This window comes from Lutra lutra, chromosome 5 (genome assembly GCF_902655055.1).
Source record: "Lutra lutra chromosome 5, mLutLut1.2, whole genome shotgun sequence".
Lineage (NCBI taxonomy): Eukaryota > Metazoa > Chordata > Mammalia > Carnivora > Mustelidae > Lutra > Lutra lutra.
Window position 1 is genome coordinate 79,741,546 of NC_062282.1, and position 18,395 is coordinate 79,759,940.

The window sequence follows — 18,395 nt, forward strand, 5'->3', positions numbered from 1 at the left end:
GTTGTTGTTGTTGTTACGCTTTGTGGGGAAGGAGCTTTATGATGCTGTGGGTGTAGATATGGCTGTTTTGTTTTCCTCAATACCATGTTTGCTAGTTTAAATTTCTATTATTTTATATTGTTCATGACTTAACTAGAATGCAGTTCCTGGTGTCATTCTGAGTAAAATAACTTTCCATCAGAAGAGTACATATAAAAACTTCTTCTTTTTTTTTTTTAAAGATTTTATTTATTTATTTGTCAGAGAGAGAGGGAGAGAGAGCAAGCACAGGCAGACAGAATGGCAGGCAGAGGCAGAGGGAGAAGCAGGCTCCCTGATGAGCAAGGAGCCCAATGTGGGACTCGATCCCAGGACGCTGGGATCATGACCTGAGCCGAAGGCAGCTGCTTAACCAACTGAGCCACCCAGGTGTCCCAATATAAAAACTTCTTAAATTGAAATGAAAATTCAAAATGTTAAAGAAATGAATTAGGTTCATTTTTGCATTGATTTGTAATTCTTAATACTTTGTGTCCTCTCTCTGATATCCAAAAGAAGGAATGGGTCTGTATTTATGGTTTATAGATGTCTTATAGTGTTACATATCATGTCTCTAATATATAAGTAAACAGTTTGATGGAAGATTATAGGTAGAGATTTTCATAGTTATTATGTAGTGTGGATATAGAACTAGTGGGCCTTACATTTTTGTAAATTTTCCTCATAAAATTATATATTATAGGCTAGATGGTATAATAAAATAGAATTTGACATTGAGAAATGAATGCCGCAAATTCCAATTTCCCTAGGAATCTTTTTTCTTTCTTGCATGAAATTTTTACTGGTTTTATTTTGTGTTGCAGTAGATATTTACTGGCTGTGAGAATTTCATATAAATAGTTTTTTACACAATAAAATCTTGAAAAAGAATGTTTGGGCCCTCTTACTCCCTCAGACTCATGAGAAGTAAATCTTACGCTTCTTATGCACTAATAAGAATAGATAAGAACAGGGGCACCGGAACCCCTGGGTGGCTCAGTGGGTTAAACCTCTGCCTTCAGCTCAGGTCATGATCTCAGGGTCCTGGAATCAAGCCCCACATCTCTCTGCTCAGTGGGGAGCCTGCTTCCCCTTTCTTTCTCTGCCTGTCTCCCTGCCTACTTGTGATCTCTCTCTCTGTGTGTGTCAAATAAATAAAATCTTAAAAAAAAAGAAGAAGAAGAAGAAGAATGGAGGGGGGCACCTGGGTAGCTCAGTTGGTTGGGCCTCAGACTCTTGATTTCAGTTCAGATCATGATCTCAGGGTCCAGGGATGAAGCCCCATGTCAGGCTCCATGCTCAGCAGGATATCTGCTTGAATATTCTATCCCTCTCCCTCTCCCCTTTCTCCCTCAGCCCCTCCAAGCTCGTGCTCTCTCTCTAAAATAAACCTTTTCAGAAAAGAATAGATAAAAATAGAATATCCTATTTGAATAATTTAAGAAGAGACTTGTAAGTCTACAAGATCAAATCTCTTATATAAGAGAATGTGGTTGTGATAGAGGAGGTGTCAAAATCACTGGGCTTAGGGGCAAGACATATCACTTAGCAAATGTTACCAGGAAAATTGGCTCTCTATAATAAAGAAAATCCTCATTTCATGCCATATAAAAATAAACTTTCTATGGATCTACAGGTGAAGTTAAAGTATTTTAATTGAGAAAACCTAGATAAAAATATCTTTATAAACTTACATCAGTTTGAATTTCTTTTTCTTTGAAGATTTTACTTATTTATTTGGGAGACAGAGAGAGCATGAGAGGAGAGAGGTCAGGGGGAGAAGCAGACTACCTGCTGAGCAGGGAGCCTGATGTGGGACTAGATCCCAGGACTCCAGGATCATGACCTGAGCCCAAGGCAGTTGCTTAACCAACTGAGCCACCCAGGCACCCCAATCAGTTTGAATTTCTTAAACAAGTCTTTAAAAGTAGAAACAATAAATAAAAATTGACAAGTAGTACTACATCAAAACCAGAAGATAGCATAGGCAAGCCAAAAGGCAGGGAGAAGCTACTTGCAGCAGTTGCCTGAGAGGGATTAATATTCAGATTATTCAAGTAACTGCAGCAGAGTAACAAAAATCAAAAAGTCAGAGAGCCAGTAAGGTTTTTTTTTTAAAGGATAAAAAGGAAAGAAAAGTGAAAAAAGGGGAAATGAAGTCTGAAAAGAACATAAAATAATGATTGACCTCATTAGTTGGTGAAATACATACTAAAACAAGACACTACTTTATACCCATAGCATTAGTAGAGATGAAAATTTGCATAATATCAAGGGGAACAGTAGGAAATAACCTGTACAGCCCTTTGAGAGATTTTTAATGGTATTTAGTGAAATTTAGAGTGAACATACCCTGTGATCCAGCAATTCTACTTCGGGGTATATAAGCCAGAAAATTCTTTTTTTTTTTAATTGAAGTATAATTGACACACAATGTTATATTAGTTTTAAGTGTATAAGCCAAAAAGTTTCTTTCACAAATGATATGCATAAGAATGTTCATCTTGGCAAAGCAAAGAATAGGAGTCAACACCACATATCCATCAGTAAAGCAACTGATAACTCAAATGTGGAAAATGTTTCTGAAGGCATATTATGAAGTATTATCAAAAGGTGTGAACTAGGTGTATATAAAACAACATGGATAAATCCTAAATGGTCAAAAGAAAGAAAGATACTGAGATTTATAGTACAGTGCTATATATGTCCTTATAATAAATAATATATTTGTACAATTATATAAATAAACATATTGGAAGGAGAGAAGAAGGAACAGATGTAGGAGAGAAGATGTATTTATATATAGCGGATAAAGAATGCAGAGAGAAGTGTGAGCTATACTATGTCAATGACAGAAATTGTCTCTTCCAAGAGATTAAGTTGATTGCAGCATTATAAGGATTGATTTAGTATTGATCAGTTGAAGTTAGTAAAAAATGCATATTATTTATCTATCTTCTTGAGGTCAATTGCCCATACTCCAGGAAGCTAAAAGTTTACTTGTAATTTTGAGACAGGTGCCACTGAGTCTTATTTTTAGTACGGATGGTACAGATTATGTAGACCAATGCTTCCACTGAAAACAATTAGCTAGTAAGAGACTAATATATTATCAGGTTACAGTTAATGTCGGATGGTAACCCAGAGAGACAAATGATCTTAAAATCTACTTTTTCCCTGGAATATTTGGAGACCTGGGAAGTGTAAACCTCTATTTTGATGGTTTTTATAATAAGGGAGGAAATCAAAGCATAACAAAGTAAAGTTCATAGAAGACCCTTGCATTAATAAACATGGATTCCTAAGAACTACACCTTTAAAGTGAAAGTAAGTGGGAAATGGACAAACCCTTATGTGGAATTTCAGCTCTGAATTTGATTTTTTAGCACAGAACTTGATTTAACATGGTTGTTGACCAAGCAGTGGTTCCAGATGCTGATGGAACCAAATGCAGACATTCTATAAAAGAAAGTTCATCCTAAGGCTAAAAATATTCATGTAAGTAAATTTCATATTCTTAATTTGAACACAAAGATAACTGCACACACGAGGAAACATGACACCATGAGTGAGAGCCAGCAGAAAAAAACAGAATACAGAAATATACTTCAAATATTTTAATTAGTAGATAATCTAATAATATGCTAAACACTTTATTGAAATAAAAGTTACGCTTAAAGATGTAAAGATAATAAGAAATGTGATCGATTATTAAAGAACCAAATAGAACTCCTGGAACTAAAAAATATAAACATAATTTAAATTTAATTGAAATTGAATAGCAAGTTTAATAGGAAAGTAGGTATAACTGAATAATTTGTGAAGTGAAAGGTCAGAATGTAATTTATCTAGCATACAGCTCAGAGAGATTGGAAGATGAAAAATATGGAAGAGATGTTTAGAAACAGGACAGAGTAAAAAGTTTAAGACAGGATCCACAGCAATATTTGAAAAATATTGGAGTGTCACCTGGCTAGCTCAGTTGGTGGAGCATGTGACTCTTAATCTTAGGGTCATGAGTTCAAGCCCATGTTGGGTGTGGAGCCTACTTAAAAAATACATATATATATACCCACACACTCACACACATGTAACAGGATAAATAAAAGATAACCATGCTTGGAAACATCATTGTGTAGTTTCAAAAAGCCAAAAACAAAGAAAAATATATTTTTTTAAATGGAAAGACATAGGAAAAAGACATGTAATCTTGAAACACATGGCAGTTAGACAAACAGCTATGTTCCATATGAATTTCTCAACAGTAGCACTGGACATTAGAAGATATCTTCGATATGCTAAAAGAAATTAGAAAATCTTCCTGTCTAAATAGTCTTTGCAAGAATATCAAATGAGAGAATCAGATGATAGATACCAGTTTGGCTTTTTAAATTAAGATCATAGGAGAGAAGTGGTATAAAGACATTTGATTTCTCAAATATAATTTCTTTTTTAAAGATTTTATTTATTTGACAGAGAGAGAGAGAGATCACAAGCAGGCAGAGAGGCAGGCAGAGAGAGAGGGGGAAGGAGGCTCCCTGCTGAGCAGGGAGCCAGATGCAGGGCTCAGTGCTGGGCTCAGTGGGGGACTCGATGCAGAGCTCCATCACGGGACCCGGGGATCATGAAGGCAGATGGCCAACCGAGCCACCCAGGTGCCCCTCTTTTCACTTCTTATTCCACTCCCTCCATGTCTAATCTGTCATCACATCCTGTATCTTTATCATTTTAATATAAGCTTATTATTGCATTTCTAATTGAGGTCAATGTCATCTCCTTTTCTATCTAAAAGCCTTTAATCATCTTGCATTTTCATTGATGTAGAGTCCCAAATGCCTTGGAAGGCCTTACATAATTATTTGCTTATCTCTCCAATCCCAGTTCTTATTTCTTTCCTCTTGCTCTATGACTCAGCCATATTTTTCCTATTTCAGTTCTTCCAAAAACACTTCTCTCATCTCAAATTTTCACAATCATATTTTGGGATTATCTGGAAATTTTACCCAACACCCAGTTTTTGTTCCAGAAAAGTCTTTTCGTACTTCCAAATTCTGGTTAGATGACCCTTATCTATGCTCTTAGAATAGCATGATCTTTTGCTATCATAGTATTAATTATGTTCCATTTTTTAAAGTTTTAATTAATTTTAATTTTGAGGGGCAGGGGCAAAGGAGGAGGGAGGGAGAGAATCTTAAGCAAGCTCCATGCTCAGCATGGAGCAGACTCAGGGTTGGATCTCATGACCCTGAGATCCTGTCTTAAGCCAAAATCCAGAGTTGTATGCTTACTGACTGAGGCATCCAGGCACCCCTCATTATGTTCTATTTTAAAATATGTAATCCCTTTTCTGCCTCCATCTCTCAGGACAGAAACTGCTTACCACTCTATCCCTAACACTACCATTCCTAACACAAAGTATATGATCAATAAATATTTGCTAGACAGGTAATGAGTGGATGAATAAAATATTTATGATGATGCCGCTGGAAGGCCTGGGTCTGCAAAATAGGTTTATTTTCCACAACTAAACTGGTATCTAGTTTGTTCAATTTTCTGGACATATCTTGTTTTATTCACTACTATTGAGCATTTACTTTCTATTTCTGCCAGGTAAGTCTCTCATGGAGTGTCCTTAAGTAAATGGTACCATTTACTCAGCTTGAAATGTCCAGTCACCCCAAAACAACTATTTTCATATACTAGGTTTCATATACTAGGTTAAAAATGCATGACCTTATTGTCTTTTCTAGGAGTATTTGCTGATAGCTAGAGAAGACTAAAATCTCTGGTTCCCTTTTCCAATTTCCTGGCAATATTTTGCTCATAACGTCAATTATGTGAAAGAGTCCCTTTAAGTATTTTTAGTTGTTTTATATATGGTCTTCAAAGAGAGATCATAATTTATTTGAAGTTGGGGCTATATCTTAAACATGATTTTTATATTCACCACAGCTCTAACAGGTTGTGATTTATTGTGTTAAAGACTGAATAATAATAGCATCACATATTACTGAGAATGTAACTCAGAAAATAATATAGGAGAGAGTGTAATTTAAGTTAATCAACAAACACACAACGTAAATTAGTATTTTGTCTCAAATTTATCTGTTTAAAACCTGAGAAGCAGCAGAGTCGCATGGTGGCGCTGCAGGATAAGATGGGGACTTTTTCATACCATCCAATGCTTTGGTCTCCCTTAATCAGTGTAACTGAGAGCACAGGAGAAGAAAGAAGGGGAAAAGAGGCTTTCAAGAGAAAGCTAGGGAGCCAACAACACCCTGTAATCCGTGACAGGATTACAAAACTAAAGATTCCCAGTGGTCCCGCCTGATAGATGAGAGGCGCAATTTAGGAGCTGTTTGCTACTGAGTTGAAACAATTCCGCAGAAACACATTTGGCTAAGGAGCCATGGAACCAGGAGAGAGGCACCCTCAGCAGATAAGGCAAGTGCTGCTTTTCTTTGTTTTCCTGGGAGGGTCTTTGGTGTGTTCAGAGCCCTGGCACTATTCTGTGGCAGAGGAAATGGAGATCGGCTCTGTTATAGCCAATGTGGTGAAAGAAATAGGTTTGGCTGTGGAAGACTTGGTTGCACGGGGGGCGAGAGTCATCTTTGACGACTATAAACCATATTTACAGTTGGATCCACAGACTGGCAACTTGCTCTTAAATAAGCAACTGGACCGGGAGGCACTTTGCCATTTCACAGAGCCATGTATATTGCATTTCCAGGTATTATTTGAAAATCCTTTACAATTTTTTCGGGCTGAACTTTGGGTTAAAGACATAAATGATCATGCCCCTGCTTTCCTAGACAAGCAAATAATTCTGAAAATCTCAGAAGCTACTGCTCCAGGAACCTCATTCCAAATGGACAGTGCTCAGGACTTGGATGTAGGAAAGAATGGTGTCCAAAACTACACATTAAGTCCCAATCCTTATTTCCACCTTAAATTACAAGACAGTGATGATGGCAGAAAATTCCCAGAGCTGTTACTGGACCAATCTCTGGATCGGGAAAAGGAGCCCGAGTTCAGATTAACGCTAACAGCCTTGGATGGTGGGTCTCCGCCCAGGTCTGGAACTACACTGGTTCGTGTTTTGGTTTTAGATATCAATGACAATGCACCAGAGTTCGAAAGGCCTGTCTATGAGGTTCAGGTACCAGAAAACAGCCCTGTGGACTCCTTGGTCATCAGGGTGTCTGCTACAGATTTGGATGCGGGAATATATGGAGAATTATCCTACTCATTTTCTCACGTCTCCACAGACATTCGGAAAACATTTGAAATCCATCCAGTTTCTGGTGAAATCCATTTAAAAGCGCTTCTGGATTTCGAGTTCATTCAGTCATATACAATAAATCTCCAGGCCATTGATGGGGGTAGCCTTTCCGGAAAATCAGCAATTTTAGTTCAGGTTGTGGATGTGAATGACAACGCACCAGAAATAGTCATGACATCTCTGACTAGCCCCATACCTGAAAATTCGTCACCTGAAATGGTGGTCGCTGTTTTTAGCGTACGTGACCTAGATGCTGGGGACAACGGGAGGATGGTGTGCTCCATTCAGGATGACCTCCCTTTTCTCTTGAAGCCTACGTTTAAGAATTTCTACACCCTGGTAACAGAGAGCCCCCTAGATAGAGAGAGCCAGGCCGAGTACAACATCACCATCACCGTCACCGACCTGGGGACCCCCAGGCTGAAAACTCAGCACAACCTAACGGTGACGGTGTCCGACGTCAACGACAACGCCCCGACCTTCAGCCAGACGACCTACACCCTGCGCGTCCTCGAGAACAACAGCCCCGCGCTGCACATCGGCAGCGTGAGCGCCACCGACAGAGACTCGGGCGCCAACGCCCAGGTCACCTACTCGCTGCTGCCGCCTCACGACCCGCAGCTGCCGCTGGGCTCGCTGGTGTCCATCAACGCGGACAACGGGCAGCTGTTCGCGCTCAGGTCGCTGGATTTCGAGGCGCTGCAGGCGTTCGAGTTCCGCGTGGGCGCGGCCGACCGCGGCTCGCCGGCGCTCAGCAGCCAGGCGCTGGTGCGCGTGCTGGTGGCGGACGCCAACGACAACGCGCCCTTCGTGCTGTCCCCGCTGCAGAACGGCTCGGCGCCCTGCACCGAGCTGGTGCCGCGGGCGGCCGAGGCGGGCTACCTGGTGGCCAAGGTGGTGGCGGTGGACGGCGACTCGGGCCAGAACGCCTGGCTGTCGTACCAGCTGCTCAAGGCCACGGAGCCCGGGCTGTTCGGCGTGTGGGCGCACAACGGCGAGGTGCGCACGGCGCGGCCGCTGAGCGAGCGCGACGCCGTCAAGCACAGGCTGCTGGTGCTGGTCCGGGACCACGGCGAGCCGCCGCTGTCGGCCAGCGTCACGCTGCACGTGCTGCTGGTGGACGGCTTCTCGCAGCCCTACCTGCCGCTGCCGGACGCGGCGGCGGCCGAGGCCCGCGCCGACCCGCTCACCGTCTACCTGGTGGTGGCCTTGGCGTCCGTGTCGTCGCTCTTCCTGTTCTCGGTGCTGGTGTTCGTGGCGGTGCGGCTGTGCAGGAGGAGCCGGGCGGCGTCGGGGGGCGGCTGCTTGGTGCCCGAGGGCCCGTTTCCGGGCCACCTGGTGGACGTCAGCGGCGCGGGGACCCTGTCTCACAGCTACCAGTATGAGGTGTGTCTGACGGGAGGATCTGGGACCACTGAGTTCAAGTTCCTTAAACCAGCTCTCCCCAACCTCCCTCCCCCAGATCCTAGAACAGAGGAAAGCCACACTTTCCTGAATGGTTTTGAGTTCATTTAGGAATTTGATTATTGTGCAGAACTTTTATAATGAGTGCTATTTCTTTGTAAAATGTATTCATTGTAATGTAAAATTCTTTGTTTTGGGTAACTTCATTTTACTTAAGAGTTTTCAGAAGTTTTAGTGATTTGTCTGTTTTCTGCTCTTTTTCATCTTAATTGTCGAAAATACTAAGGAAGCTAGTACTTGCTTGGTCTTTCTTCCAAAATGCAACCTCAAACAATTTATTCAAATATATAGCATTTCCCCTTCGATATTAATGTAACGCTGGGCTCAGCCATATTCTTTGGCTGTTCTGAGCGCTAGATCCTCTCACTGAAATCTATATGTTTGATAGAGGAAAATGCATGGTATAAATAAAAACCATCCATGGTTTCTAAGATGTTATTTAGTTTTTTTTTTTAAAGCATAATCTTTCCGTTCTACCTTTCTGCCAAATATTTCAGAGTAATTTTTCTGCACTTGGGTATTTTTTTTTGTAAACATCTTGAGAATGGTATATATTTCTGGTAGATGTTATATTAAAATAAATTGTAATCTTGTTTGGATTAAGATATCTATCCAGACCACTCATCTTGTCTGAGAACTTCCTGGGACTTCCCAAGGGAGTCATAACAAATGAGCTGCTTATTATACTTTTCTTTACCTCTCTTGGTCATTTTTTATTGGTCCAGTTACAGTCTCCTAATTAAAGTAGGAATAGTCACATTCTCCAAGTCCCTGAGTTTGTAATTATGATGTATTTCATCTATTGTTTTTCTTGATTTCTAGTAACTAGGAAATATTAAGTATGGACTGAGGTAGCCATGTTTATACTTGTGTAGGTTGGCAGAACAGAATGGCATGTAGAGAGGGAGGAAGTAAAGGAGGATTGGAAGAAAAGTGAGAAGGAATAAGGGAGTGGTAGAAGCAGAAGCCCAAGAAACAGAAGAGACTAAGAATCGCTTGGTTGTAGACTCGTCAGTTCCTGATTTCAGTGTTCCTAAGTCCCCTTTGTCTAATTTTCCTTGTGCTCTACAGTAAAACTCCATTACCTAATAATAAAACTCCTTTATTTAACCTATCTTGGGGAGAGTGGATTTCTTGAAACCAAAAGAGATAGAAAAGATACATGCTATCTTGAGTACTCAATTAGACTATTTACCATAAAACCTAGGTCTTTTGCTTTTAATTTAATTTTACATTTTGCTTTTAAATTAATGTAATAAATGGAATAAAAAATGTAAAAGCTCAGAAAGAACTAATCTATATTAGAAAATTTTGTTATAAAACTTAATTTTATAAACTATGTATGAGCTCTTTCAACAGAAAGATGCTACAAAAGATTTTATGGAATGGAATATTTTGTTAACAGGTTTCCATGCATTTATTTTATGTTCTCCAGGGTTAGTTTTAAAAAGTAACACTGAAATTGTTATTGTTTGGATATCTATACATCATACCTTCCTTATCATCTCTTTCTTTTAAAAATAACTGAGTTCAATGTGAGCAGAATTATTTCATCATCTAATGTAAAATCTTCAGGACCTATACATAATCCAATTTATAGATCATAAGTGTTAATTCATGATTTCATTAATAGTAATTTGATTGACACATACTCTATTACTAGAACACTCAGGAAAAAAATTCAAGCTTCCTGCCAAGTATATGGGCTTAAAATTTTCTCCTTAGAAGAGAAAATAAAGAGAAAATTACCTGAGAGATGCAGATGGGAATGAAAAACTAATTTTGATCCATTCACTTACTGACATAGGTACCAGTTTCTATTAATATTTTTAAAAATGCATGGACATTAAGGGCACATTTTCTTGGACATTCGATTTCATAATAAAGAGTCTGGTCTATGACCAAGATCTTTCTATAAGGAAGATATCTATTAGATTTTAACTGTCAACATGTTCTGATATTTTGAGTTTACATAACCACATTTGTATTTCTGTGTAGGGAAAAAACATTCTAAAATAGAATATTGGTTTGAATTAACCTGGATTCTAAGAGCTACGACAAAACCACACAGAATGTGAAGGAGCCCAGGCGGTACACGTTCAGGGACGCTCAGGAGCACATTTACAAATTGATGAAAAGTGATTCATATCCACGTTTTATAAGATCCAGCGCCTACCAAGAGCTTCTACAGGCAAAGAAAAAGGGGAAATCTCTCACGTCAAAGAGGTTAACAAGCCTCGTTCAGTCTTACTAGAAGGATCACCTTGTAGCATGGAAGAGACTGGAGTCACTGCATATACTTTGTAGCTCTTTGTTGTTACCTGGAGCAGAGGACATTAGACCAAGATGTTGCATGAGCAAAGGACCTGAATTGTTCTCTCTTTGTGTACATTAAGGCATTGCCATTTCAAGGGACTCTACCATCTCGATGCCTCCATTTCAAAATGTTGTCTGCTTACTTTCTCCTTGTACTGCGCTGGGTCTGTGTCTTTTCCTTTTTAACAAGTTCAAGTGAAGTAAACCTTTTTTTTCCCCCTTTCTCTTTCTCTTAAAGCTTCTGCTAGACACACAGTTCACTGAAAATTCACTCAAACACGGGAAGAATTATCAAAGAAAAAACATATGTCAATAAGTATACATATGGCTTCACATTTATTAAACATAAATTAGCAAAGAAAGTTTCATTTCACCAACGTTTTCACAGTGAGAAACAAGCTCCTGTCTTTGTCTTTGTCTGTACATTCTCAGTTAATGTTTCTTGCATTTATTTTTATACCATATTTAAATAAGAAACACCTTTTACTCCAAATGTATTAAAATTGATCCCTTCTCTGTAAATTTGTGTATGTTTATATTGTTGTTTTATCTTTCATTAAAAGATGCAGAATCTCAAAAAAAAAAAAAAAAAGAATATTGGTTTGAGTGCTTTATACCTTTAATAGAGTTGAACTAATATGCAATCGGTTTTTATACTTGGCCCATGCTGTTTCCCCAGTTAGCTTGGTATTAGTGTGCCAAAATACATGATAGTGTCTATTATTTAAACATTATTAAAATATTGGCTGAAGTTTGATGCAACTGGGGAGACCCAGGCCCCCTACTACAGACTATTTTTCCCATAGATAGGAGTAAAAGAACTTCAGTTTCATGCTAGGGTGCCAGAATCTCAAGCGATCCACAAAGGATAAGTGAGATGCTTGCTATAAATGAATGGCAATCTTCCTTACCTGATGTAACTTTTCCCTGCTCTTTCAGATGAATCCAACTTATTTCCTTCTGTACTTTATTTTTATTACTTTAACTTCAGCCCTTTATTTTTATGATCTTGACTATCCTACTTTTCAAGATCTCAGTGAATCTTTGCTTCAACATGTGAGTATCTTAGTTTTGGGAATAAATATAGATTCTTTATATAATCTTTTGGAAAATGGAACAAGTCTATACAATGTTCTCACAGAAGTACAGAGACATTCTCCTTAGACAATATCTACAAATAAGTCATCCACAATTCCTTAAGCTTTCTATTGAGTTTGCATAATAAACTAGCTCTAGCTGGTCTGTCACTTAAGTTTGTACTCCTGAAACTGTGAATGAATCTTTTCATCTACTGTGCTAGCAGTAGTGAGTTAAGAGTTTAATTGTGTATATTCTTTATTTAGGAATGGACTGATGCCCACATTGTTTTCTAGTCAATTTCCCTGGAGAGCAGAGATTAGACAACATAGTAGACATTATATTGTAAACTCCATGAGGTCAGAGAGGGTGTTTGTATTCCCAGCACTTTACAGGGCGTGACATATAACAAGGAATTGATGAGCATTTGTTGAATTAACAAATACAGTTGGCTTTATTTTTGCATCCGTTCACAGTGGTGTCTGTCACTATTTCCACATTCATAATCCCATAGGAAAACAGAAATTATCATTTTATTTATAAACCATCCCATATTTAATCTGTGGTTTGCTTTTGTGTGTTTATTTTTTTTTTTAAAGATTTTATTTATTTATTTGACAGAGAGAGATCACAAGTAGATGGAGAGGCAGGCAGAGAGAGAGAGAGGGAAGCAGGCTTCCTGCTGAGCAGAGAGCCCGATGTGGGACTCGATCCCAGGACCCTGAGATCATGACCTGAGCCGAAGGCAGTGGCTTAACCCACTGAGCCACCCAGGCGCCCCTGCTTTTGTGTGTTTATTAATCAAAGTAAGGATGATATGTGTTGTAGCAATTTCAGCGAACTAGATTTAAGTACAACACAGGGTGGCGCTGTAACCTAAGGTTGCGGAAAAACAGACCTGCCGATGGTTACGGTGCCGGCAGTCACACACATCTAAGAGAAGATAATTCTTTACGGAATTACCTTGCGGCAAGGGACTGACTCCTGGAGCGGACTGCCTAAAGACCAAACAGGCACTCAGATTCTAAAGACTTTTGGCGTTGGAGAAATGGAGGCTGCAAAGGAGCGCTTTCCTAGACTAAGGCAAGTTCTTCTCTTTGTTTTGCTGTCTCACACTTGGGCGGAGCAGGACGATTACCGTATCGCTGAAGAAACAGAGCGTGGCTCTTTTGTGGCCAATCTAGCAAAGGACATAGGGCTAGCGATAAGAGAGCTGTCTTGGCGGAGGGCTCGGATCATTTTTACAAATGACAAAAAATATTTTCAGCTGAACCTTCAGACGGGAGATTTACAAGTAAATGATAAACTGGATCGGGAGGAACTGTGTGGCCCCATGGAGCCTTGTGTACTGCAATTCCAAGTGTTACTGGAAGAACCTTTAGAGGTATATAGGTATAAGCTTTTGGTCACTGACATAAATGACAATTCCCCTGTGTTCCCAGAAGCAGAAATGATTTTGAAAATCATGGAAAATACTCTTCCAGGGACTGCGTTTCCCCTGAAAAATGCACAAGATTTGGATGTAGGTATCAATAATATCCAAAACTACACCATTTATCCCAACTCCCATTTCCATGTTCTTACCCACAATAGCGGTGAAGGCAGAAAATACCCGGAACTAGTTCTGGACAAAGTGCTAGATCGAGAGGAGCAGCCTGAGCTTAGGTTAACTCTCCTGGCAGTAGATGGTGGAGTTCCTCCTAAAACTGGGACTGCCTTGGTCCTCATTGATATCTTGGACATCAATGACAATGCCCCTGAGTTTGCGCAGCCACTCTATCATGTACAGATCGTGGAAAACAGTCCTCTGGGATCGGTTATTGTCACTGTTTCAGCTAGAGATTTAGATACAGGAACAAATGGTGAAGTATTCTATTCATTTTTTTATGGCGATGAAGAGATTAGTAGGACATTTGCACTTGATGAACTCACAGGAGAAATTAAAATAATTAGGACACTAGATTTTGAAAAAATTATGTCATATGAGCTGGATATTAAGGCTTCTGATGGGGCAGGTCTTTCTGGAAAATGCACTGTCATAATAGAGGTGGTGGATATAAATGACAACACCCCAGAACTGACGGTGGCTTCACTTATAAGCTCCATCCCAGAAAATTCCCCTGAGACCACGATAGCTCTTTTCAGTATTCAAGACCAAGATTCTGGGGACAATGGGAGGATGGTTTGTTCCATCCACGAAGATGTTCCGTTCACTCTGAAACCTTCCGTTGAGAATTTCTACAAGCTAGTAACAGAAGGAGAGCTAGACAGAGAGAGCCAGGCCGAGTACAACATCACCATCACCGTCACCGACCTGGGGACCCCCAGGCTGAAAACCCAGCACAACCTAACGGTGACGGTGTCCGACGTCAACGACAACGCCCCGACCTTCAGCCAGACGACCTACACCCTGCGCGTCCGCGAGAACAACAGCCCCGCGCTGCACATCGGCAGCGTGAGCGCCACCGACAGAGACTCGGGCGCCAACGCCCAGGTCACCTACTCGCTGCTGCCGCCCCACGACCCGCAGCTGCCGCTGGGCTCGCTGGTGTCCATCAACGCGGACAACGGGCAGCTGTTCGCGCTCAGGTCGCTGGATTTCGAGGCGCTGCAGGCGTTCGAGTTCCGCGTGGGCGCGGCCGACCGCGGCTCGCCGGCGCTCAGCAGCCAGGCGCTGGTGCGCGTGCTGGTGGCGGACGCCAACGACAACGCGCCCTTCGTGCTGTACCCGCTGCAGAACGGCTCGGCGCCCTGCACCGAGCTGGTGCCGCGGGCGGCCGAGGCGGGCTACCTGGTGGCCAAGGTGGTGGCGGTGGACGGCGACTCGGGCCAGAACGCCTGGCTGTCGTACCAGCTGCTCAAGGCCACGGAGCCCGGGCTGTTCGGCGTGTGGGCGCACAATGGCGAGGTGCGCACGGCGCGGCCGCTGAGCGAGCGCGACGCCGTCAAGCACAGGCTGCTGGTGCTGGTCCGGGACCACGGCGAGCCGCCGCTGTCGGCCAGCGTCACGCTGCACGTGTTGCTGGTGGACGGCTTCTCGCAGCCCTACCTGCCGCTGCCGGACGCGGCGGCGGCCGAGGCCCGCGCCGACCCGCTCACCGTCTACCTGGTGGTGGCCTTGGCGTCCGTGTCGTCGCTCTTCCTGTTCTCGGTGCTGGTGTTCGTGGCGGTGCGGCTGTGCAGGAGGAGCCGGGCGGCGTCGGGGGGCGGCTGCTCGGTGCCCGAGGGCCCGTTTCCGGGCCACCTGGTGGACGTCAGCGGCGCGGGGACCCTGTCCCACAGCTACCAGTATGACGTGTGTCTGGGGAGAATCTGGGACCAGGGAATTTAAGTTTTTGAAGTTTGTTGTCTCCACCCAACAGAAGCCTGTGAAGGATATGGAGGAAAACACAAATTTGTGAATAGTTTTGGATTCAATTATGAATTTCGGTTAAGGAATTTGGGTTCTTTCGAAATATGATAGGTCTCCGTTACTGTTTTGGTCCGTATAGAATTTCTTGGGTGATTTGCTGATTCCATATTCCTATTAAGGGTATTTGAAATATTCTTTTCGAGTATATACTCATATTTACTCTTTATATCATTTCTATTTTGATAGAGACAAAGAATTTTCAACTTTATTGCATTACCGAAACGTCACGAATATATGTTGAATTTATCAACTTTTCATTATCAAGCAGTTTGATTCGAAGATGACCCCAGCCCCATCCTCTCTTTATTATATGGAAACTCTAAAAATTTTTTTACATTGTGGTTACTTAGAAAGCATTATGATATTAATATAATGAAGTATCAGTATAGTTTCTGTTTAATCTGATATTAAGCCTACTTGTCTTAAAAATTTTTTTAAAGATTTTTTATTTATTTGACAGAGATCACAAGTACGTAGAGAGGCAGGGCGAGAGAGAGAGAGAGAGAGAGAGAGAGAGGGGGGGGGGGGAAGGGAAGCAGGCTCCCCGCTGAGCAGAGAGCCTGATGCAGGGCCCAGATCCCAGGACCCTAAGATCATGACCTGAGCTGAAGGCAGAGGCTTTAACCCACTAAGCCACCCAGGCGCCCCATTGTCTTAAATTTTTAAATGGAGAAATGTCTGCAAAAATTGCATGTTTTTGTTTCACAATAAGTAGTATTACACAGAAAGGCTACAATTTCTCCCATACTTAAGTGCTTTACCTCTATATCAACCTTCAGTATATCAGCTATACGAATAATATCAAAAGATTATTAGATTATATCAAGATATTTAGGGGCACCTGGGTGGCTCAGTGGGTTAAAGCCTCTGCCTTCGGCTCGGGTCATGATCCCAGGGTCCTGGAATCGAGCTCCACTTGACGGGGGGAGCCTGCTTCCCCCTCTCTCTCTCTGCCTACTGTGATCTCTGTCAAATAAATAAAATCTTTTTTAAAAAGATATTTAAATGATAGATCTCTTGTGGTATCTATCTAGCCCACCCCATCATTTTCAGGAAACTTCTCTCCAGTAGAAGTGTATGGTTGCAGCCATGTTTATTTTATTTGATCCATTTCCCTCTGAGTCTTCAGACAATCAGACAAGGTGGTGTTGCTAATCCAAGCTTTGTAAATCTCGTTTGTTTAAAAACAACGAAGCAAATCCAAAGAAAGCAAATCTAAAATAGTTTCTGTTAGGAACTTAACAAGAAAATGATATCATGTTGGCTAAATAAATAGAAAGAAAAAAAAAACAGAAGGTCAATGCATTTACAGAGAAGAAGAAAGGAGATGCCTAAAAGGTAACATTATGGATTTTCCAGTCCTTCCCAAGTCTGCTTTCTCCCTTGGCTTTTTGGAAACAAGTATGTGCACTTTTAAGAAATGTCCCTTTAATGATGATATCTATGTGGATTTCTCCCTTGTCAAAAGCATATCTAGATTCTTGCATGGCTTGAAATTTACTCTTCATTGGAGATTTTTAAATTGTTTTTATATTAATATAATAATATTTGGGATCAAAAGTTTGTGGAATATTAGTAGTCTGTAAAGGACAAGCACAAACTCTGGTTAACATATATGATTTTGAGAAGAACTGATGGCTATCTTAAAATTTTAGTGTTTGGTGTGTCTTATGGAAATTCTTTGGAAATTCTCATATGTAAGAAAGTTTTAAATATTATTACTGTCACAATAATATTGACAATGTAAAATGTGTTTTAAAAGAGATGTATACCATATTTGTAGGATCTTTATAGCATGGTAGTTACGTTCTGGTTTTTTGTTTGTTTTTTAGAATCTATTCCATTACATAGAGGATGCCAGAGAATTTTGACATTTAATGAAAAACATTTAGATCATTCTGAAGTACTGCAAATTACTTTTCTAAAGAGCATATAAAATGGCTATTAGGGAACATGGTGTTTTGTTTGTCCAGTTCATATAATGTACTAGGATTCCAGCAGAAAAAAAGGGGGCTTCTATGTTAGGAGGAGAGTCCATCTATCAAAATTTTTAAATTGTGATTTATTGATTGACCATTGAATATTGGTTGAGCATCTACTATGTGCTACGGACTGTTCTAATGTTGGGAGATGTAGATATGAACAAAGCAAAGATATCAAGCACAAGAAAGTCACAGAAAAGAAAAAATTAAATATGTACATCTATGCTATATCAGATAAATGTGAAGGAGGAAAAGCCAGGTAAGAGATAAAGAAAGTGTCCTCATATGCATTTTCCCATAGTTTGAAAGTTTTTAAATCATAGTTCTCTGACCTTATGTCAAAATGGTATCATCTCCTGTAATAAACTGAATTAACTGTTTTTTTTTTTAATGTGATTCAACCAATGGGAACAACTATTCTGTCACATACACTACCTAGAATATGGAAGAAAATCTAGAGGAATTCATCCTCTTTGCTGAGAGAATTTTAAGAAATCACATAGGTATATACTGTTATTTTCACATGATTTATCACTGTTTTCTTCTTTGACTTCTCAATTTTCCTAGCACCTCAGGCCAACTACAGGTTGGAAAAAGTAGGGACCATGTTTACGTTGTTCATTGATCTGTCAGAAGTTAGTACATAGAAAGCTAATAATACTTCTTTGAATGAAGGAATGAGTAATTATAATTATATGGTTTTCCGATTACACTGCCTCCTTCAAATCATTTCCAAACTCCTAATAGCATATTGGATTATCAGAGAATACAATTGTAGCGATTCCTCTGGAAGACAACACATGGTGGCGCTGCAAGCTAAGGTTTAAAACTCAAAAAAAAAAAA

The 18,395-nt window shown here is 40.6% G+C and overlaps 2 protein-coding genes across 2 annotated transcripts; both read left to right on the forward strand.

Annotated features, from left to right (window-relative positions):
• Positions 1-6,238: 6,238 nt before the first annotated feature.
• On the forward strand, positions 6,239-10,659 carry LOC125099929 (protocadherin beta-18-like). Its single transcript, XM_047729557.1, has one exon. The coding sequence runs from the start codon at positions 6,428-6,430 to the stop codon at positions 8,813-8,815; it is 2,388 nt and encodes a 795-aa protein (XP_047585513.1). The 5' UTR covers positions 6,239-6,427; the 3' UTR covers positions 8,816-10,659.
• Positions 10,660-13,083: 2,424 nt separating this feature from the next.
• LOC125099926 (protocadherin beta-15-like) lies at positions 13,084-16,048 on the forward strand. The gene is given in 3 exon segments (XM_047729553.1): positions 13,084-15,460; positions 15,462-15,544; positions 15,547-16,048. Coding segments are annotated over 3 exon segments (2,409 nt in total). The 5' UTR covers positions 13,084-13,205; the 3' UTR covers positions 15,618-16,048.
• Positions 16,049-18,395: the final 2,347 nt, after the last annotated feature.